This window comes from Corella eumyota, chromosome 7 (assembly GCF_963082875.1).
Source record: "Corella eumyota chromosome 7, kaCorEumy4.1, whole genome shotgun sequence".
Taxonomy (NCBI): domain Eukaryota; kingdom Metazoa; phylum Chordata; class Ascidiacea; order Phlebobranchia; family Corellidae; genus Corella; species Corella eumyota.
The window spans coordinates 12150318-12171884 of NC_137496.1; the positions used below are offsets into that span (position 1 = coordinate 12150318).

The window sequence follows — 21567 nt, forward strand, 5'->3', positions numbered from 1 at the left end:
GAATTATTCTGTTATCAGGATGAGGATAAAAGGTTTAGTGACGTAAAATTGTGTTTACTCATCCATAAAAGCCAAGTAAGCATTGTGACGTAGTTATTCCTCATGATTTGTTTATGTTTTAAGTGAACGCGTTTCTAAAATATTATGTTTTATTTTTGTCAAAGCAGTTCGACAACTTTTGGTTGAAAATTTTTTTAGGGGTTTAATTGAAGTTGTAAGCAAATGGTTGTTTGAAGTCAGTTTTGTAGTAGTAATTTATTTTACTTTGAACTGTTGAAACATTTTGTCAGTCTGTTGGTTAATTAACTTTAAATAAAGATAATAGTTTAACTAGTTGGCCCTTAATGTGTTAAAATTAAACAAAAAACTGTGCGTTTTTGTCAGTTTTAGGATTCAATTTAAAGTAGTGTCGTGTAGTTGTCAGATCACTTTATACACCACATTAGGCAGTTAGGTCCTGAGTTCGACACGCAGTGATCTCATGCTGTAGCGCCCTTGAGTAAGGGGCAATAATAAGAACGAACTTCTGCTAAGCTAGCACTTAATTAACAGCATAATTATCAGGCAATAATAATCTATAATATTCTAAACTGCTAAAGACAACTTAAGACTGGGTCTGAGTAGCTGATGTTACTCTAGGTTTAGGTTGTGAAGTCAACCTTCCACATCAAGGATAAAGATAAATAAAAAAGTCAATTACAAGATAATGTGCAGTAATCAGCATGGTTTAATTTTTTCGATTAAATAAAATTTGAGTTTAGGTTTAATTGTCAGTTTGTTAAGTTATTGAACTAATTCAGCAATTCTTTGTCGGTGCTTATTGCTTAAAACTAATCAGTAATTTGATAAACTTTTTTGGACAATATTATTCCAAACTTTAAACTAAACAAGGAAAGTTACTTCTAAAAAAATTAACTGACAATAAGTAAAACAATCTTGAATTAAAACTTATTTTTAAAAGGAGTACGACAATGTATTTAAGAATTAGTTTAATTTTAATAATTCCGATTTGTTTTGGAGCTCAGCAGCAAGGAAATGATTTGGCTCCCCAACAACCAATAGTAAGTATTTTAACTTGGTCAATCATCATGGTGTAGCGCCCTCAAGTAAGACGCTATTAACGGTATAAACTCCTGCTGAGCCAGCACCTAATCAGTCATTTAATTATTGAGCAATTATAATCCATAATATTTCAAACTGCCAAAGTCAACTCGAGACTGGGTCGGAGTAACTGATGTTACTCTATGTTTAAGTCGCGCGTTTGACCTTCCCACATCGAGGATAAAGATATATACAAAAAAAACATTTGTATTGGTTTCTGTCTTGCTATAAACATCGTCGACTTGATGGCCATACTTGTTTTCTAACTTTAGTAATAGTTTAATAAACAGCATTATTATTGTGTTAAAAAGTTCAAATTATTTCTAACAGGCAGTAAACCCAAATGTTGCGGTACAAGATTTAAGAAACAAACCTAATGTTCAACCCGCACAAAACCACCGAAACCCTGAACCCCATATTGTTCAAAAGCAAGCTCCTAATGTTGTTCAAAATCGAGCTCCTAATGTTCAAAATCAAGGAAATGTAAACTATCAAAACCTAAACAACCAACCAGCAGCTAACATGGTACAAGACCATGTAAACATGAATGCTAACCCTAACATGAACGCCAACCAGAACTACAACCCACAGTTAAACCATGCTAGCAATGTTAACAGTCATCTTAATGAAAATGTAAACCCAAATGGAGCTTATTTAAACCAAAATAATGGTGTACCTAACAGGCCAAAAACAGGAGGTAAGTGTAAACTATGGTAAAATGGAATATTTAATTATTTGGTTTATAAATTACAGCTTCTTGCAACGTAATCAAATATAATTGGTGGAAAATTTTTAATTTGCGGCAAACGAAATCAGTCTGTTTAAAGCATGACAGAAAATTTCTATTTTTAGCTTTTTTAAATCATTAAAACTGTAACCCAATGTTAATTAATAGTTGCAGCTAATTAAAATATTAATTATATGACAAATTAAAGAAAAATCATTAAGTTTTTATTTTTTAGATCGAATGACGACGTTGATCTCAGAGAGTAAGGAATGTCGCGAAGATGTTCGAAGACTTTGTGGCCACAACAGACAACTTAGCAACAATTTTGAGGTCATTTCCTGTCTCAATAACGACCGTGATGTAAGTTCTGTGATGTCATAATTATAATTATTCTTGAGATGTTATAACAATATTATAAAATCTAGATTAGGATCTAACAAGACACTAAGTAGAATGTATAAGTTAGAACTGTTGTTAAATAAAGTTAAGACTTGATGTTAGACAACTTTTGATGTTTTTGATTGTTTTTAAAGTGTAATTAGGTGATGTTTTAAGAACATAATTTGATGTCAGACACTCATTTAAATTCTAATTGCTTCAAACCTGCCTTTAAGCTAATTATTTTAAAAAGTATTTAAGTGTTCAACTTTTCAAAACTTTAACTTTTTTTTAGGACGATGATCTTTCTGATGACTGTCATCAGGTTAGTTTGATATTTTAATTTATTTTGAATCAGACTTGTAGGTGAACACGTAGTTTAACATGTATTTATGTTTGTTTAAGTTTTGTTCATTAATATTTAATTTTGAATTTAATTTGGTTTAAATAAAACTTTAATTTTTATTGATTTCAATTTAAAATTTGTTCAATCCAATTTTTTAACTTTTAAATTTAACAAAACAGCGGTGTGAACAGGTCTGTACCACTTTCTTTACCTTTCTTTTGTTAAAACTTTTTCTAATGTTTAGTTTATTTGGAATTACAAACTGGAAATCACAAAAAATCCCAAGTTTCACTCGATAGCTTTTCAAGTTTGTCAATCAACCATCTCACAATCCAGTGTAAGTTTTGTTTTATTTCAAATTTTTGGCATAAAAAAAGGAATTCAAAATAAATGTTTTTTGACAACCCAAAATATTTAATTTTTGTCATTCTTCTGTACTAGAAACAATATTTGAATAATTTTAACTAAACCTTTATAGTTGGTATAGTTAATAAATAAAATGTTTTTATTTAGTTTCCTTACTGCCAAGAAGAGTCGTTAAACGTGACGTCGGGATATTTTATTCCGTGTTTGTTGGAACACAAAGATGAAATCCACAACAAAATGTGCAACAACTTCCTCGTTAAAATTGGAGCCATTATTTTCAGTGATTACAGGTAAGGTTTTATGTCACAAATTTTAATGTTTATCAGTTTAATAAAAATTCGCTAATACTAGTGCTTTAATATTTACAAACATAATATTACTGGGGTTACGGTGGGGATCAAACCCAAGGAGTAATTTTTAAGACTTTTAAAACTTACTTTTCTTTAACTCTATTTTTTAACCATTATTTCATAACTTAAACTTTTTAATTATTGCCTAATTATTTCATTTCTACTGACTTAGTCTGTAAGCATTTATCTTACCCACTTACTTTTTATTTTGTTCCTCTATCTTTTAAGTAAAAAGAGACATCCAACCACAAAAGGGGCCCTTTTTACTTGTCCAGCAATTACAACAAGATAAATATATAAAATATGAATTATAATCAATATAAGTGACATAATCCATTAATAGTGAGCAGTAAAGTTAAAGATACAAGCTGAAGAACTAACATGTTATTACTTACATTATCAACAATCTGTTCTAACCATCTTATGTTCAGGTTGATCTGCAACTTCATGGAGGATTGCCAGCAGTCGATCACTTGGTTGAAATGTGGGAGGGCCGATAGTTCAGCGAGGGACGATAATGTAAGTTGAAAGGTTTAATGTTAGGGTAAATAATACTTTAAGCAGAGGTGTTAAAGTGGATACCAGCTTGTTTTGTTTTTTGTGGAATTCTGTTTTTTACGACAAACACTTTAATAAAAAAGAGACCAATTTTACAAATTTATTTTCTTTTTTTAGACTCCCCACTCTCAAGGTCAAGTGATTGCTTGTTTAGAGGACAGAATAGAAGATGGCAGCCACGTCGAGGCCAAATGTGAGAAGCAGATTTTACGCTTGGCCGAACTGTCGTCCGACGACTTTCATCTGGATAGAAATCTTTATTTTAAATGTCGAGCGGACCGTGAAACTCTGTGTGGCGAGGTTAGTGATGTCATAATTAGTTTATAGTGATGTCATACTTGGTATATTTAACCTTGTGCTTAACAGGTTCTATCAGGAGAAGGTCAAGTTTACAAATGTTTGTACGACAACAAATTTGATCGAAGGATGACAGAAAGTTGCAGGGAAGCCCTGACCACTCGACAAAAACTAATCGCTGAGGATTATAAGGTGATTGTGATGTCATAACTGTGTTATTTCTCTACTGTGTGATGTCATAAATAGAAAAAAAAAAGTTAAATCAAAAATTAATGTCAATATTGTGATTTAATTTAAACAAAGTAAACGTGGAATGCCTCGAGGCTCTGTAATTTTTAAAGATAAAATTAAGTCTTTATAAATAGATTTAAATATATTTGGAATTTTGTAAATCATAATTATAGATTGTAATTTACATTTAACATATTATTTTATGAATTTAAATTAAATAATGAATTTGCCACTTTTGAAATACAACTTTTTTAAAAAAATTTTTTATTTAATTATTTTGTTGCAGGCAAGTTATGGAATAGCGACCTCATGTGGTGAGGATATTAAAGCTCACGGATGCGCTAAAAACATCGACCCGAGCAAGCACGAGTATCACGGACTCTCCTCCATTCTTCTCTGTCTCGAGGACGTCAAGTTTTCAGGAAGTGAGTTGTTGTTAAAGTTTGAGTGGTCTTGAATTGTTTTTAGTATTAGGACCACACTTGAAAGTTTGTTTAGAGGGCTCCATAGTTAAGTTATTTAGAAAAAAGAATTAAAAACAAATTGTGCACAGCAATTAAAAGTGGAATTATGGCAGTCTTACTGATATAGTTAGTATACTTGCTGGTTTATTAGTAATTGGCTGTAACCATATTAAAAGTTTAGTCAATGGTGGATATTGTTATGTTGTGAGAACAAAATAATCTAAGTAGATTTTAATAAGGGCTTCCAAAAGGACTAAGAAAAGTAGTTGAAAATAAGTAATTTATTTAAAATTTGAAATAATTTTATGTTCAGGATACTTATATAGTGAAACAATCTTTATTGGACATTTTAAAATAAACTTAAATCAGGTTTTTACACCAGGAATTAAACTTATAATTATTTTGATTCCAGTTAAACTGAAGCCTCAGTGTGTTGACGAGCTGATGACATTTCGTCGCGCTCTGCTCGAAGACTACGAGCTGTCTCCGGAGATTGTTCACTCATGTGCGGGGGAGATAACCAATCACTGTGAGGGGGTGAAAAAGGGGGGTGGAACGATCAACTGTTTGTTGGATCTCACCCAGGATGAGAGTAAACCTCTGGGGCAAAGTTGTGAGAAGGCGGTGAGTGTTAAGATTCCTCTTCACATATCACCTTAAGGTTTTATTAAATTTGCTGTCGTGATGTGTTTAAGCTACTCACAAACACCTCAAGGGTGAATAGTGATTTTTATTGGGTTAGCACTAATGTGATATTTTTAATGGGTTTAGGCACAAAATTGTTTGGCTTATAACCTGATGCCATTATCGGTATACCAGATTAAAGGGCAACTACTCTAATACTATTGTTATTGTCCAACTTAATTAATAATGTGTAGTTATATATATATTTCAAATTATGGGCCTTAAAAAAATGCTAATTTTGATTCGTAAGCTATTAGTAGCAACCATATTATAAAAAGCGATAAAAACCTGACTATTAAGTATAAGTTTACCCAGCGTTAAACTGGTTTAATTAATGGATAAAATTGAATTTCAATTGAACGATTAATCTAAAAGAAAGTTGATCCAACGTTGAAAGTTATTCAGATTAATTGCTTAAGTTTTATACAGAAGGAAATAATCTCATTGTATTAATACTTCGTATAACCGCTATAAAAACTATTAAAACGTTTATTATAAAAAGTTGACTGCTTTTTAAACTGTGTTAAAATATAAAAAGTTTTTAACTTTAAAATAAAAATAAATTTTAATTTGTTAAAAAACACAAAAATGTATTTTTTATTTCATAGTTGGGAGATTTAATCAAGGAAACCGAAGTGATCACAGATTACAGAATGGATCAAGCTCTAGCTCACTCATGCCACCTAGCGGTCACTATTTATTGCTCCGAGTTCAAGGAAGGTGACCCCATGTAAGTATTAGGAGGTCATAAGACGTCTTATTATTTTGTAAAGCAAGATTAAAATATAGGTTAGCATTATTTCTTTAACATGTGTCAAAGCCCACCTTGTGGTCAAGATTTTTAATTGTTATAATATGGTCGCTACTCTTAACTAATATTTGCTTGCGATAATTTACCAACACACCACAAACAACAGTTTTAAAAAACAATCCAGATTGTCCACTTATCTCCATTATCCATAGATTGAATAACTAACTTTGTTCTTCCAGGGTTTTATCTTGTCTGATGGAAAACATTCACAAACCAAAAGTTAGTTCAGATTGCCACAAGAAGATGTTGGATCTTCAATATTTCATCAGCCGGGATTTCAAGTAAGTTTCGACCATTTTTCTTTAATTTAAAAACCTTGATATTTGATATTTGCTTAATTTGAAATGTGTTATGATGAATAATTTTATAAAGGTGATATTTTTATTTTAGTTTGGACCCAAACTTTAGGGAAGCTTGTCGTCAAGAATCGACCGATTTGTGCAACAGTGACATAGGTAAGTTACAACCTTTGTTGTTATAAATTAGCACATAAGTTGGTTACAACCTTTGTTGTTATAAATTAGAACATAAGTGGGTTATAACTCTTGTTGTTATTAAGTAATTAATGTTCGTTAACTTAAAGGTGGGGGCCAGGGTGAGAACGAGGACGTTGAGAAGATCCCGTATCAACTCGTGATGTCCTGTTTGTATCGACACACACCTAGAATGATCAAGGTAAAAATTCCATCATAATAAACATCACAAAATTGTATTATGACATCACGAATCTTAATTTTTAAATACAAAATTGTATTATGACATCACAAGCCATAGTTTGTACTCAAAACTTGTATTATGACATCATTAATCGTAATTGTTGTTATGGCAGGAAACAATGATAGCCGAGGGAAGAAAACTCGCCATCACGAAGTTAACGGAGCGTTGTGAAGCGGAAGTGATGCGAATCCTCCACGAGAGGGCGCTAGATTTTGAGTTGAACCCTGACCTTGAAGCAAAATGTCGAACTGAGCTCGGAAGACTTTGCTCCAATGAGATGGCAGAGAAGGGAAAGGTGAGTAATGATTGGGGCACTCAACTTAGTGCCATGTTGGAGCGTTTTAAACCTTTTTGGCTTGTTTGGCATAATATCCTTCATAACATTATTTAGTTAAAATATTTAAGAACTTTTAAGGCTTAGGCCATGAACTCCTGCTGAGCCAGCACTTAATCAGCAGCATAATTATCAGGTAATTATAATATCCCAAACTGCCACAGGCAACTTGAGACTGGGTCGGAGTAACTTATGTTACTCTATGTCTAGGTCGCACATTCGACCTTCCCACATCGAGGATAAAGATATATACAAAAAAAGTTGGACAAAGTGGTTTAAATAAAGTTAATTCTTGAACCTGTAAAGCTGAGATTTTTACTCAATTCTTCCTATTTGAAAACTCTAAAATTTTGTTTAATGTTTTCAGGAACTGATTTGCCTCCAGGATCATTATGAGAACATAACATCCAAGGACTGCCAGGAGATGATCGTGAAGCTAACCTCCTTGGAGGAGGAGGATGTTGGGGAGTTATTGGAGGAAGGGAATCTTGAGAATTTGTTGGTTGCCGAGTGTGAACCCATGTTGCAGAAGTTTTGCAAGGTAAACTTTAACCCCAAAATAACCCCAGTTGAGTATCATCTTAGAGTAATTACCCTTGCCCTTGTGGGTCAATTACCTATTGGTAAACGCCATTTTAGGGGGGTAGTATAACCCACAGCTACCAATCAAACTTTCTTTGGTTCAATGTTTTTATCAGAGACATTTTAAGATTTAGATGTTGTTGTTAGCACTCACATGAGGTTCTTTTGTGATATTTATTCATCCTCGATGTGGAAGGTTGAATGCGCGACTTAAACATAGAGTAACAACTGTTACTCCAACCCAGTCTCGAATTCAGTTTGGGATATTATAGATAATAATTGCCCGATAATTATGCTGCTGATTAAGTGCTGGCTTTGCAGTAGTTTATTATGTTTATAGCACCTTACTTTTGGGTGCCACAGTATGAGTGCAGTGGGAATTAAACCCACGACCTCATGTAGTATAGAAAGTATTCTGACTACTACATCACGCTGTCGGTCTGAATTAATTGCTGTTAAACACAATTCTATTTGTTGTTATGATTATTAAGAAGGGATTCATTTTGTTATCTGGTTTATTTTTCATCCTCGAAAGTTTATGTTAAATTATTTGAAGTTTACCAACATTATCGGTGTAAATATAACTCCCTCGTGTGTAAATATTAATTGTTTATCCTCACAGAACAAACTCGATAGTGCGGACGAGGGGGAGGTTATGGCATGCTTAATTGACCACAAGGAGGAGATGGAGAGCAAGAAATGTGCCGCTGGTGTGACACATTTTCAACTTGTAAGTCACAACCTTTATTTTTAAACAAGATTTGTTTTATTTTAAATACTTGAAATGTTTATTCTGTTGTTTTAGATTGAAATGAAGGATTATCATTTTAATTTCAAGTTTATCAAAAGCTGTAAAGACGACGTAGAAGATCTTTGTGGAAATCTCGGCAACTCTAAGTAAGTGTGATGTCATAGTTGTGTGATGTTATGAATATGTGATGTCATAGTTGTGTGATGTCATAGTTGTGTGATGTCATAGATGTGTGATGTCATAGATGTGTGATGTCATAGATATGTGATGTCATAGATATGTGATGTCATAGTTGTGTGATGTCATAGATGTGTGATGTCATAGATATGTGATGTCATAGATATTGTTGTGTGATGTCATAGATATGTGATGTCATAGTTGTGTGATGTCATAGATGTGTGATGTCATAGATATGTGATGTCATAGATATTGTTGTGTGATGTCATAGATATGTGATGTCATAGTTGTGTGATGTCATAGATGTGTGATGTCATAGATATGTGATGTCATAGATATGTGATGTCATAGTTGTGTGATGTCATAGTTGTGTGATGTCATAGATGTGTGATGTCATAGATATGTGATGTCATAGTTGTGTGATGTCATAGATGTGTGATGTCATAGATATTGTTGTATTATTAGTATTTTTTACTGGATATTAAAGTGAAACCTTTTATTAAAATTTGAAACATTGTTCAGGGCCGATGTTGTAAATTGTTTGAGTAAAAAAATTCGCGACAGCACACTGAGGGATCAAGACCACGAGGTGTCAGCAAAGTGCCGGGAACAACTGACTTTTGAGAAATTGCAGATGGTGAGTTTGTGGGTTTGATTCCCACTGAGGGCTAATGTTGAATAACAAAAAGTTTTAATCTAATTAAAGGGAAGAGCATTTAAGTTTTACATGGCGTAGTTTTTCTGATTAATTGTTTTATTAAAAGCACAAAACCATCGAAAGTTTGATGAACTTAAGTTTAATTCTGGTTAAATATTTTGGCTGCATTTTTTGGGCAGCATTTTTACTCAGTTATCAATTAATCACTTCATGTAGAAGTGTCAGAACAATAATTTGCCTGCACACTACTAACAAAAAGTTTTAGTTTAAGGGCCTATAAATTGGGCATACAAAGATATAAACTGTTTACTTGGCTCTATTATGTATGAATATAACAGATTTTCTTGTTTTAACAGCACAAGAATATTGACTTAAACCCGAAGTTGAAGGGAGCGTGCGATGCTGATTACTTGAAATATTGCAGCCACATCAACCCTGGCAAAGCTAAAGTGGTCGAATGTTTAAGAACTCAGCATAAGTTATCAAAATCGTGCAGGAAAATGATCATGCAGTTTGAAGTGAGTGTTAAACCATCTATAACCTCAAATTTTGTGCTGCTAAAATTCTGTTTTATTCAATAACTAACTTAATATATATTTATTTCTATAAATCATTGTCAACTTTTGCTACTGTGCTGTGGTGGTAAGAGCACTTGGCTTTACTATCTCAGGTCCCGGGTTTGATTCCCACTTCTTCTATGCTGTAGTCTCTTTCAGTAAAGCACTATATATAATTAAAAACTCCTGCATATCTTAAACTACCAAAGTCAACTTAAGACTGGGTCGGGGTAGCTGTTGTTACTCTATGTTTAGGTCCCGCATTTGACCTTTTTAGTTTGAGGATATTAAGAATAAATAAATACTACAAAATTGTAATAAAAATGAATAAAATTTTTGTTTCTCAGCAAGAAGAAATTAATGACCCTGACCTTGATTACAACTTGATGAAGATCTGCAAAAGTGATATTAAGACTTTCTGTTTGGAACACACGGGTAACAATGGGTTAGTTGATAAGACAACACTGATCAATTGTCTCATGGAACACAAATCCAAACTAAGAAGAGAGTGAGTTTTTGTAGTGATTTTTGCAAATTTTTGATTAAATTTTTTTTGTCATTCTAATGCTTACGCTTATAACAGTTCAACATTTGTTAAATTTGTATTTACTTTAACCTCTAACTACCTGTATCAATATAATTCAACTAAATGTCAGTACCATATTCAAACACTGGCTTTATTGATATTGATTTTTTGCCGAATATGAAAAGTAAAAAAAAATTGTTTTCAGTTGCAGGGAAGTTGTGAGATCGAGGGAGGAGGAGATCTTCAGTGACATCAACTTCAATCCGGATCTGCTGGAGCACTGCAAGAAAGATATTTCAAAACATTGCAAGGAAGAGATGGAGACAGCTAAACAGCTCCATAAAGATGGCGAGGATCCTCACGGGATTGTTTACGATTGTTTGAAAGATAAATTTAACGATGACAACAATGTAAGTTTGTGACATCATAGAGAGGTTGTAACTTGTGATGTCGTAACATGACAGTGATTGTGATGTCGTAAGTTCATTGTTATGTAAATAGTTTAAACATCTCTCTTTATTCTCCAGGAGTTGCGAGGTTCGTGCCAGGAGCATATTTTGTTTGTGATCCAGGAGGAGCAGAAGGATTATCGACTCGACCCCCAAGTTATGCTCAACTGCATCGATGTTGTAAGTTGTTGGTTTGTTGTATGCTCAACTGCATCGATGTTGTAAGTTGTTGGTTTGTTGTATGCTCAACTGCATCGACGTTGTAAGTTGTTGGTTTGTTGTATGCTCAACTGCATCGATGTTGTAAGTTGTTGGTTTGTTGTATGCTCAACTGCATCGATGTTGTAAGTTGTTGGTTTGTTGTATGCTCAACTGCATCGACGTTGTAAGTTGTTGATTTGTTGTATGCTCAACTGCATCGATGTTGTAAGTTGTTGGTTTGTTGTATGCTCAACTGCATCGATGTTGTAAGTTGTTGGTTTGTTGTATGCTCAACTGCATCGATGTTGTAAGTTGTTGGTTTGTTGTATGCTCAACTGCATCGACGTTGTAAGTTGTTGGTTTGTTGTATGCTCAACTGCATCGATGTTGTAAGTTGTTGGTTTGTTGTATGCTCAACTGCATCGATGTTGTAAGTTGTTGGTTTGTTGTATGCTCAACTGCATCGACGTTGTAAGTTGTTGATTTGTTGTATGCTCAACTGCATCGATGTTGTAAGTTGTTGGTTTGTTGTATGCTCAACTGCATCGATGTTGTAAGTTGTTGGTTTGTTGTATGCTCAACTGCATCGATGTTGTAAGTTGTTGGTTTGTTGTATGCTCAACTGCATCGATGTTGTAAGTTGTTGGTTTGTTGTATGCTCAACTGCATCGATGTTGTAAGTTGTTGGTTTGTTGTATGCTCAACTGCATCGACGTTGTAAGTTGTTGATTTGTTGTATGCTCAACTGCATCGACGTTGTAAGTTGTTGATTTGTTGTATGCTCAACTGCATCGATGTTGTAAGTTGTTGGTTTGTTGTATGCTCAACTGCATCGATGTTGTAAGTTGTTGGTTTGTTGTATGCTCAACTGCATCGATGTTGTAAGTTGTTGGTTTGTTGTATGCTCAACTGCATCGACGTTGTAAGTTGTTGGTTTGTTGTATGCTCAACTGCATCGATGTTGTAAGTTGTTGGTTTGTTGTATGCTCAACTGCATCGATGTTGTTAGTTGTTGGTTTGTTGTATGCTCAACTGCATCGATGTTGTAAGTTGTTGGTTTGTTGTATGCTCAACTGCATCGATGTTGTAAGTTGTTGGTTTGTTGTATGCTCAACTGCATCGATGTTGTAAGTTGTTGGTTTGTTGTATGCTCAACTGCATCGATGTTGTAAGTTGTTGGTTTGTTGTATGCTCAACTGCATCGACGTTGTAAGTTGTTGGTTTGTTGTATGCTCAACTGCATCGATGTTGTAAGTTGTTGGTTTGTTGTATGCTCAACTGCATCGACGTTGTAAGTTGTTGGTTTGTTGTATGCTCAACTGCATCGATGTTGTAAGTTGTTGATTTGTTGTATGCTCAACTGCATCGATGTTGTAAGTTGTTGGTTTGTTGTATGCTCAACTGCATCGATGTTGTAAGTTGTTGGTTTGTTGTATGCTCAACTGCATCGATGTTGTAAGTTGTTGGTTTGTTGTATGCTCAACTGCATCGATGTTGTAAGTTGTTGGTTTGTTGTATGCTCAACTGCATCGATGTTGTAAGTTGTTGGTTTGTTGTATGCTCAACTGCATCGATGTTGTTAGTTGTTGGTTTGTTGTATGCTCAACTGCATCGATGTTGTAAGTTGTTGGTTTGTTGTATGCTCAACTGCATCGATGTTGTAAGTTGTTGGTTTGTTGTATGCTCAACTGCATCGATGTTGTAAGTTGTTGGTTTGTTGTATGCTCAACTGCATCGATGTTGTAAGTTGTTGGTTTGTTGTATGCTCAACTGCATCGATGTTGTAAGTTGTTGGTTTGTTGTATGCTCAACTGCATCGACGTTGTAAGTTGTTGGTTTGTTGTATGCTCAACTGCATCGATGTTGTAAGTTGTTGGTTTGTTGTATGCTCAACTGCATCGATGTTGTAAGTTGTTGTTTTGTTGTATGCTCAACTGCATCGATGTTGTAAGTTGTTGTTTTGTTGTATGCTCAACTGCATCGATGTTGTAAGTTGTTGGTTTGTTGTATGCTCAACTGCATCGATATTGTAAGTTGTTGTTTTGTTGTATGCTCAACTGCATCGATGTTGTAAGTTGTTGTTTTGTTGTATGCTCAACTGCATCGACGTTGTAAGTTGTTGGTTTGTTGTATGCTCAACTGCATCGATGTTGTAAGTTGTTGGTTTGTTGTATGCTCAACTGCATCGATGTTGTAAGTTGTTGTTTTGTTGTATGCTCAACTGCATCGATGTTGTAAGTTGTTGGTTTGTTGTAAGTTCTTAGTTTGTTTTTCTAGAATATTTAACCAAATTTTTAACAACTTTTCATATTTAAGATTGATTCGAAATGCAAACCTGATGATCACCCGAACGTGATGGAATGTTTAAAGGAAGCTTACTTCACCAACGATCTAGAATCCAGTCCCAAGTGTATGGTGGTAAGTGTGACGTCATAATCGTTGGTTGTGTGATGTCATAATTTAAAGTGTAATGTCATATAAATATGGTGTTAAAAAGGCGTCATAATCGTAGCTGAATGATGTCATAAGAATATCGTGGCAAATGTGATCTTATATTCATTGGTGTGTGACGTCATAATTAAATGTTAATTCAGCTTTTTCTCTGTAGGATGTAGCGAGGTTATTGAGAGATGGACGAAGCGATATTTACGCTGATCCCATCCTGCACCAAGCTTGTGCCAACGACCTTGACGCTCTGTGCTCCCACACACCTGAAGGTCACGGAAGACGTAAGTTTGTCAATTCAACTAATTAGAAACAACACTTACATTATTTTATGACAGTGATCAAGTGTCTGATGCAACAATCGAAGGATGAGAGTTCGAAGATCACCCAGGAGTGCAAGGATCAACTTTTAACGCGGGAGCAAATGTGGAGCGAGGCTGGAAAGGTAGGAAAATAAATTAATTTTAAATTTCTGACATTCTTTAAATTTGTTTTCTTTTTCAGCGCAAAATGACTGGATTCGTCGATTTCAAACAGATGATTATGACGTCACAAAACTCTTCTTATATTTTATCTGTGATGACTTTTGTCCTCGTTTCGTTCTTAATCGTCGGCGTCATGTGCGGTCGCGTCACTAAAAGAGTTAATCGGGAGCGTAAAATACTGTGACGTCATAACTGATGATGTCACTGTGACGTCACAACCCAAATACACAAGTGCCCTTTTATTACCGGTCGCAGTTTCTGTGAGATTTTAAATTTTTTAAGATTTTTTTTACGACGAAATTAAAAATAAAAATAGTTTTTTGCATTTTCAGTATTTTTTAAAGAGATTATCGAATTTAATTAAAAACAAAATTACATTTTTAGTGTTTTACGTTGATCGCAGCATTTTTCTTTCGTTTTATGACGTCATTTACACATTTGTTTGGTAATAATATTATCTGTAAATTTGTTTTATTACATCACTGAACTAACTGTTAATATGCATTGAATATTTCATCTTTATTACGTCACAGATCATTGTTTAAATGATCATTGTTACGTCGTAATGATCATTGTTGTGTTAGAATCTAAGAATAGTTAATTTAATTTGTAAATAGAGTTGCAATATTGGAATAAATTATAAAGTTTGGGTGAATTGTTTAATCATTAAAATGCTTTTTTTTTGTATATATGTTTATCCTCAATGTGGGAAGGTCGACTTTACTTAATATAGAGTAACATCAGTTACCCCCACTCGGTCTTGAGTTGCCTGTTCCAGTTCGGGATATTATAGATTATAATTGCCCGATAATTATGCTGCTGATTTAGTGTTGGCTAAGCAGGAGTTTATACCGTTTATAGCGCCTTACTCAAGGGCGCTACAGCATGAGAGCAGTGGGGATTGAACCCACGACCTCATGTAATGTAGCAAGTGTTTTTACCACTACTCCACTTTAGGTTTGTGAATCGATTCCCGCTGCTAGCGTGTTCATGTAAACGATATTTAACCGAAGTTTAGGTTGAATATTTGTCGAAAATTAAAAATATTTCGCTTGGGTTAAAGATCAAGTAATTTCGTCGGGAAATGGATTTTAGTTTCATAATTTACTCAGCAAGTTTGGTCAGTTGGTTAAAACTTAATATTTGTTGAGTTGTATCTTTAAAGAAAGGCAAAAAGTGTCGAAAACAAAGATTTAACACAATGGCAACTTTCCTTGTTTAATTACCGGGTTCGAATTAGAACAAAATAGCTCGCGGAACGACTCGGCGCCGCTTCGAACAATAACTTTTAACAGTCTGACAGTTTTAGTGAATTTTTTTTGAGGTTTCCAACATTTTGGGTGGTCTGACAATAATTTTGGAAATTAAATGGCAGCACTAGGAGAAAATATTTGGAAACTCTGCAGTGTAAAAACCTTATTTGTGACGTCACAACGTCAAATAAATAATGGTTTTGTAGAAAATCAATTCAGGAAATTTGATTGTTTCCTGATTGTTGTGACTAAGGTAGTTGTTAGTTTTATGTTACGTCATAAGCGCTATTTTTCAGTTTAAAATAAATTTTAATAACTTGTTTTACGTTTTGGACAAAATACTTTAAAGTGTCAGTCTGTGTCAGCTTGCAGGTTGTGTCTGCGTGTTAGATTTTTTAAAATAAAATTTTAATTAATTTCTAGTTTAAGTCAAAAAGAACCAGTTTTAATTTAAAGATGACATTTCGTTTGCAAGTTGGTTGTTTTTCTGGTTTAATATCTTCTGACAACTTAAAGTTGTGGAAACTTGAGATTTGCGCAAAAACATTAATTAAATACCAAACCGACATTTTTAAATTTGAATTGCTACTTGTCAGCTTGTCAGCTTGTCACAGAAAAATATTTCGTTTTATTGCTATCAGACTGTCAAAAACAGTTTTAAATTTTAAATATTTAATTTTTTGTTAATTTTTAAATTTTTTATTTTAATTCTAAACCGCTGAACACTAAAATTTTGGAAGTCATTGTGCATGATTGTGATGTCATAACCAACAAACAAGAAAAGTGGAAATTATTGGTTAAGATGCCCTCGGGCGTTTTTATTCTTCTCACGCGAATCAAATTATTTTGCACATTGGACAATTTTTAAGAATTTTTTCGATGTTTTAAAATATGTTTTTGAAGTTGAACCAAAAAGTGGAAATAGATAAAAAGAGCAATTTATTGTTTTTAGTTTAAATTAAGAATAATTTTAACAAGGAGAGAGGTTATAAAAATAAAATATTTATTATCTTAAACTTTGTTTTATATTAAGGATAATATTAATTAAATAATTAATTCTGAATTTAGGAATAATTTGGTTAAAATAGTTGAAGTTATGATGTAAAGTAGTTTCATGCGACAAAAGTTTTGTTGAAATATTTTCATGGGTTGCGGAAGCACAAAGATCCTGCCCGAGTCTCCTTATGATAAAGGTCATTATGATGTCATAATTATAGATTTGTGATGTAAATTAAAAAGTTCACTTTTTTTCATTTAAAAAAGTTTTTTTTTTAATTTTTTCGCAATCAGACAGTATCAAAATTAATTTCATTGAGAATAAATTTTATTTTTATAGAAAAACAGTTCACGATCGATTCCACAAACAAAGCTGATTCTAAAAATGCTTTTCTTAATGGAGATGATAAACAATCAAACAACAATAAGTAATTGTTTACACATAATTTTTAAATTTTTATGTAAAACTTATTTTTTTCAATTTTTTTTCACTTTATCCTCAGACAAAAATATCGGACGAAATGTGACCCTCGAGTGGTAGCCAAGTACGAGATCCACGCTCTGATTGGTCGGGGAAGTTTTAGTCATGTGTTCCGCGTGGGACATCGGGGAACTAAACAAGTTTACGCAATTAAGATGATCGATGTAAGTTGTGTTGTCATAATGTTCTGTTGTAAGTTGTGATGTCATAATGCTTAATTGTAAATCCTTAGAAGACCAAACTTTGGTGACTAAGACCTATGGTTTGATTCCCACTGCTTACACTTAAAAAAAAACTTTTGTTTACAAATTTAGAGTTCAATAAAAAACAATTTCATTTTCAAGCGGATGATATTATTTGTAATTAACACCAATTATAATTAATTAAAAAGTAATCTCAGTTTTATATAAATATATTTTAACAATCTCTTAGGTAAAGAAGAAGGAAGGTCGAGATGCTTGCGACTCGGAACTCCGGGTGCTGAGGAGAGTTCGACATCAATACATCGTCCAACTCATCGAGGTTTTTGAGGTAACTACTTTTATCCCCATTAGAACATTATTATGACATCAGATTGTTTACACACAACTATTATGACATCACAGGCTCCCGACAAGATCTACATGGTGATGGAACTGGCCACTGGAGGGGAGTTATTCGACCGTATCATCGCACGAGGAAGTTTTAGTGAGCGAGACGCTGTCAAAGTTTTGCTTATGATATTGGAAGCTGTTCGGTAAGTGAATAAAGTTCTCAATAGCCCACCCTACGGTCAGCTTTTTAATTGTTATTACTCTCAACTTAGGACAATTCACCTGCACACTACTGAAACCAGTTTTATTTATTTTGTAGGCCTATTAATTAAACATATATATGTATTGTACACTTAGCTTCATTATATGTAGATTTAATTAATTAATGATTCTTCTAGTTACCTCCACACACTTGGCATCACCCACCGGGATTTGAAACCGGAGAATTTGTTATATTACCATCCGGGCCACGACTCCAAACTTTTAATTACAGACTTTGGTCTCGCTTCAACGAGGAAATCTGGTGATGATGTCACAATGGCAACCACTTGTGGCACTCCTGAGTACATCGCACCTGAGGTGAGTGTGATGTCATAACCTGTGTATGTGATGTCATAAAAGTTGCTTTATTTGTATTTTTAAAGTTGTAGTATGAGGTTACATTCACTTTTAATAAATATTTAAAATTTTAGGCTTATAATTTTAAACATATTTAGTTACAACCCCTGTTTAATATAAGTGTGAAAAAGAGTTTTAACTTTCGGCAAAAGTGTGAAAACAGGTTTTAAGTTACCACGTTGTATTAAGTGCTTTATTGTTTTGTCATCATGGTATAACAATGGGCTTTGTTCGCTTATTCACTACGTTGGTTAAATTATTAATTTATTCGAGCCAGTTAAATTTTAATTGGTTGATTTGTAAAAATTTTTTGTAATTAATTTAAAATTTTTTTGATTTAATTTTTTTTGTTTATTTTTTCCAAAACAAAATTTTGACATTTTTGTTTAAAATTTTAACTGAAACTTCGAGGCATAAACATCAAATAAAAGTAAATATTTATTTAAGCTTGAACTGAGAAGCATTTTAATCGTGATTAGGAATTATTTTTGTTCGAAATTTTTTTTAATCTGATTTTTCAAGAGTTGTTGTTGAATTTAATTCTTAACTGGTTTAAAATTTATTTCCGTGTTTTTTGAATACTCAGTGTTAAATTTTGTTTAATGGCTTTTAGAATTCTATGTTGTTGCTAATATTTGAATTAACTGAAAATTTTATTTTTTACATTTATTTATCCTCGATGTGGAAAGGTCGAATGCACGACCTAAACATTATTTAACATCAGTTACCCCGGCCCAAGTTGCCTTTGGCAGTTTAGAATATTAAAATTGACTGATAATTAAGAACTTTAATTTAGTTGTTTTTATGCCAACAGTTACAAATATTAGTTCCTCCTGTTTTAAGGTTCTCCAAAAGAAGCCGTACACCAGTGCAGTGGATGGATGGGCACTGGGTGTCATCACCTACATTCTGTTGAGCGGAACGATGCCGTTCGACGATGAAAACAAAGTGAAACTCTACAAGATGATCATAAAAGCTGAGTACAACTTTAACGGGGAGGTAAACTATTTGTTGATGTTTTGAAATCTTTTTTGTTTTTTGATAATTATAATTTCGGGGTTAAATTCCTATAAAAAGATTTAAGTTTAAATTGGTTTATATAAGCAGGTTAGTTCCAAGCTATTATTAAAGTTTATTTTGTTAAAAGCTTTTAAGTTTTTGTTGTTTTAAAGATTAAGCGTCGTGTGTTGTGAAAAGCTCAATTTTCGACAATTTTAAAACTTTAAATTTTTGACATTTACAATATTTATTAAATCTTGATTTTGATGGTTGTTATTATCTGTGATGTCACAATAGTTAAACAATGAACCTATTGTTAAGTTTTGTAATCCTTTTGTTTTAGGATGTAGATTAAGAGATTAAATTTATCAAAAATTTTCGCTGTTCCCAGATACTTTAAATTAATGTTTTATTCGCTTTTTGGTGATAATTATATTTAATTCATAATTTTTATTCAAATTTGTTTTCTTGTAGCTACGGAGGTTTAAAAAGTCGAAAAATATTTGTTTAAAATACTTTTTTATCATCTTAATCTCCTGATATTTTGATATTTATTTTTGCCCTTTTAGCTGCTTCATAATGGCCCGGTTGTGATGTCATAAACGTGTTGTATGACGGTTTATTAAATTTAAAACAAATTATTTGAAATTTCATTATTATGAAGTCATGTGTGACCCAATAATAGCGCAACAGAGGCAGTTTGTGACGTCATAGAACGTTGTTTAACGTGAATAGAAAACTAGATTAAATAGAAAGTTTTTTTAATTTTAAATTTTACAAATAAATTTTTTTTTACCGTTCAGTAAAAGTTTCACTTTAAGATTAAACTTATTAAAAAAAATATTTTCACAGCCATGGCCCCAAGTTTCCCAACCTGCCAAGGATTTTGTGGCCGGCTTTCTAACAATTAACCCCGAAGAAAGATTGACCCCATCCCGGGCCCTTAAACACCCCTGGCTCATCAACCACTCAAAACAATCTAACAAGAACCTGCACAGGTGTGTGTGACGTCATATTACGTTGTTATGACGTCATTTGCTTTAATTTTATTGGTTGACTGTTAGTGATTCACAAATATTGACACAATTTCAATTATCTTTTTAATTATCATTGTTCCACCAACAATTACCATTGTCATTGTTTTAATTTAATTTCTATTGTCTTCGTAACAATCACTTAAGTTCACGTCGCGTAAATCGTGCGGAACGAATCACGTGACAAGTTATTCCCCGCGGCAGATTTCGCGGAAAAGTCGTTTGAAGGAAACCGATTAAAATTGAGATTGTGACGTCACAAAAAAGCAATGCAATCGCGTTACTGCGCGAATGTTAATGACGTCACAATATAAATAATTAGCAAGATATTGTTCTTTATTTTATTTTTTGTTTCAGGTCAATTTCTCAGAACTTGCTCAAGCGCGCCTCCTCGCGGAACAGCAACAAATCCGCGCAATCCGGAAGATCCTCAAAGTCAAACCGATCCCTGAGGTCACAACATCGAAAGGTAATTACGTCACATAGATTACGTCAAATTTATGACGTCATATTAAAATTAAATATTTTTCAGGTCAAAGCGAAAGAATTGGACGAAATTTTAAGAAAATATAATTACTATCAATGACGTAGTTGATTTCCCCGTGACGTCATTATAGTAGAAGTTTGTGTTGGGATTCTACTAAAATCACTTTTAATGTGATGTGTTAACTACCTTTATGACGTCATAATTGCCTCTTTGTTGATTTAAACCAAACTCGAGGTTTTACCGTTGACGTCACAATCACCATATTGTCCGCTACATTCCGCTTTGTTGCACTTTTATAAACTTCGTGCAATTTATCTGTTTAATTAGTTAAATATTTGTGACGTCATAATACTTAATTATTACGTAGCTTTTCGACGTCGCTTCCAACCTAAATACGAAGTTTAAGTCACTGTGATCTTTTATTGTTGTATGACGTCATAGTTATCATTGTTGTCATTTGTTTATAGTTACGTCATAATTTGCGACCTTCGGTGCCTTAATACAGAGTACCTTATAACCAGTTTGTTTTCTTAAAAAAAGTTGTTGACTGAATATGTCTTCCACAAAATCTGAGTTCCAGGGTTCGATTCCCAATGATGGCAAGTTGTGGCATATTCCACTAAATCTAAGGTCCAAGGTTCGACTCCTAATGTTGGCAAGTTGTGGCATATTCCACTAAATCTAAGGTCTAGGGTTCGATTCCCAATGATGGCAAGTTGTGGCATATTCCACTAAATCTAAGGTCCAAGGTTCGACTCCTAATGTTGGCAAGTTGTGGCATATTCCACTAAATCTAAGGTCCAGGGTTCGATTCCCAATGATGGCAAGTTGTGGCATATTCCACTAAATCTAAGGTCCAAGGTTCGACTCCTAATGTTGGCAAGTTGTGGCATATTCCACTAAATCTAAGGTCTAGGGTTCGATTCCCAATGATGGCAAGTTGTCAACTTTTACTAAATCTAAAGTCCAGG

The 21567-nt window shown here is 33.4% G+C and overlaps 2 protein-coding genes across 2 annotated transcripts; both read left to right on the forward strand.

The window, feature by feature from the left end:
• Nucleotides 1-964: 964 nt before the first annotated feature.
• LOC145760550 (Golgi apparatus protein 1-like) lies at nucleotides 965-14840 on the forward strand. The gene is made up of 28 exons (XM_082574465.1): nucleotides 965-1061; nucleotides 1432-1798; nucleotides 2064-2188; nucleotides 2502-2531; nucleotides 2797-2889; nucleotides 3066-3208; nucleotides 3700-3787; nucleotides 3944-4126; nucleotides 4193-4315; nucleotides 4641-4779; nucleotides 5231-5442; nucleotides 6111-6232; nucleotides 6493-6594; nucleotides 6704-6768; nucleotides 6897-6988; nucleotides 7143-7325; nucleotides 7732-7905; nucleotides 8569-8676; nucleotides 8752-8843; nucleotides 9397-9511; nucleotides 9889-10050; nucleotides 10437-10597; nucleotides 10821-11025; nucleotides 11143-11244; nucleotides 13582-13683; nucleotides 13874-13994; nucleotides 14049-14155; nucleotides 14215-14840. Exons 1-28 carry the CDS (start codon nucleotides 972-974, stop codon nucleotides 14377-14379), a joined length of 3771 nt encoding a protein of 1256 aa, XP_082430591.1. The 5' UTR covers nucleotides 965-971; the 3' UTR covers nucleotides 14380-14840.
• A 1660-nt stretch (nucleotides 14841-16500) lies between these two features.
• On the forward strand, nucleotides 16501-21107 carry LOC145759093 (serine/threonine-protein kinase H1 homolog). The gene is made up of 10 exons (XM_082572835.1): nucleotides 16501-16641; nucleotides 16785-16872; nucleotides 16948-17089; nucleotides 17358-17456; nucleotides 17531-17661; nucleotides 17857-18037; nucleotides 18920-19075; nucleotides 19928-20073; nucleotides 20467-20578; nucleotides 20642-21107. The coding sequence occupies exons 1-10, from the start codon at nucleotides 16593-16595 to the stop codon at nucleotides 20693-20695; spliced, it is 1158 nt and encodes a 385-aa protein (XP_082428961.1). The 5' UTR covers nucleotides 16501-16592; the 3' UTR covers nucleotides 20696-21107.
• Nucleotides 21108-21567: the final 460 nt, after the last annotated feature.

Excerpts from the sequence above, each read along its gene's own strand:
- LOC145759093 (XM_082572835.1), top strand. The coding sequence starts at position 16,593 with ATGGGTTGCGGAAGCACAAAGATCCTGCCCGAGTCTCCTTATGATAAA. Across the intron at positions 16,873-16,947 it reads AAACAATCAAACAACAATAA|ACAAAAATATCGGACGAAAT; the intron begins GTAATTGTTTAC and ends CTTTATCCTCAG. Across the intron at positions 20,579-20,641 it reads TGAGGTCACAACATCGAAAG|GTCAAAGCGAAAGAATTGGA; the intron begins GTAATTACGTCA and ends AATATTTTTCAG.
- LOC145760550 (XM_082574465.1), top strand. The coding sequence starts at position 972 with ATGTATTTAAGAATTAGTTTAATTTTAATAATTCCGATTTGTTTTGGA. Across the intron at positions 2,532-2,796 it reads TTTCTGATGACTGTCATCAG|TTTATTTGGAATTACAAACT; the intron begins GTTAGTTTGATA and ends TCTAATGTTTAG. Across the intron at positions 10,051-10,436 it reads AAATGATCATGCAGTTTGAA|CAAGAAGAAATTAATGACCC; the intron begins GTGAGTGTTAAA and ends TTTGTTTCTCAG.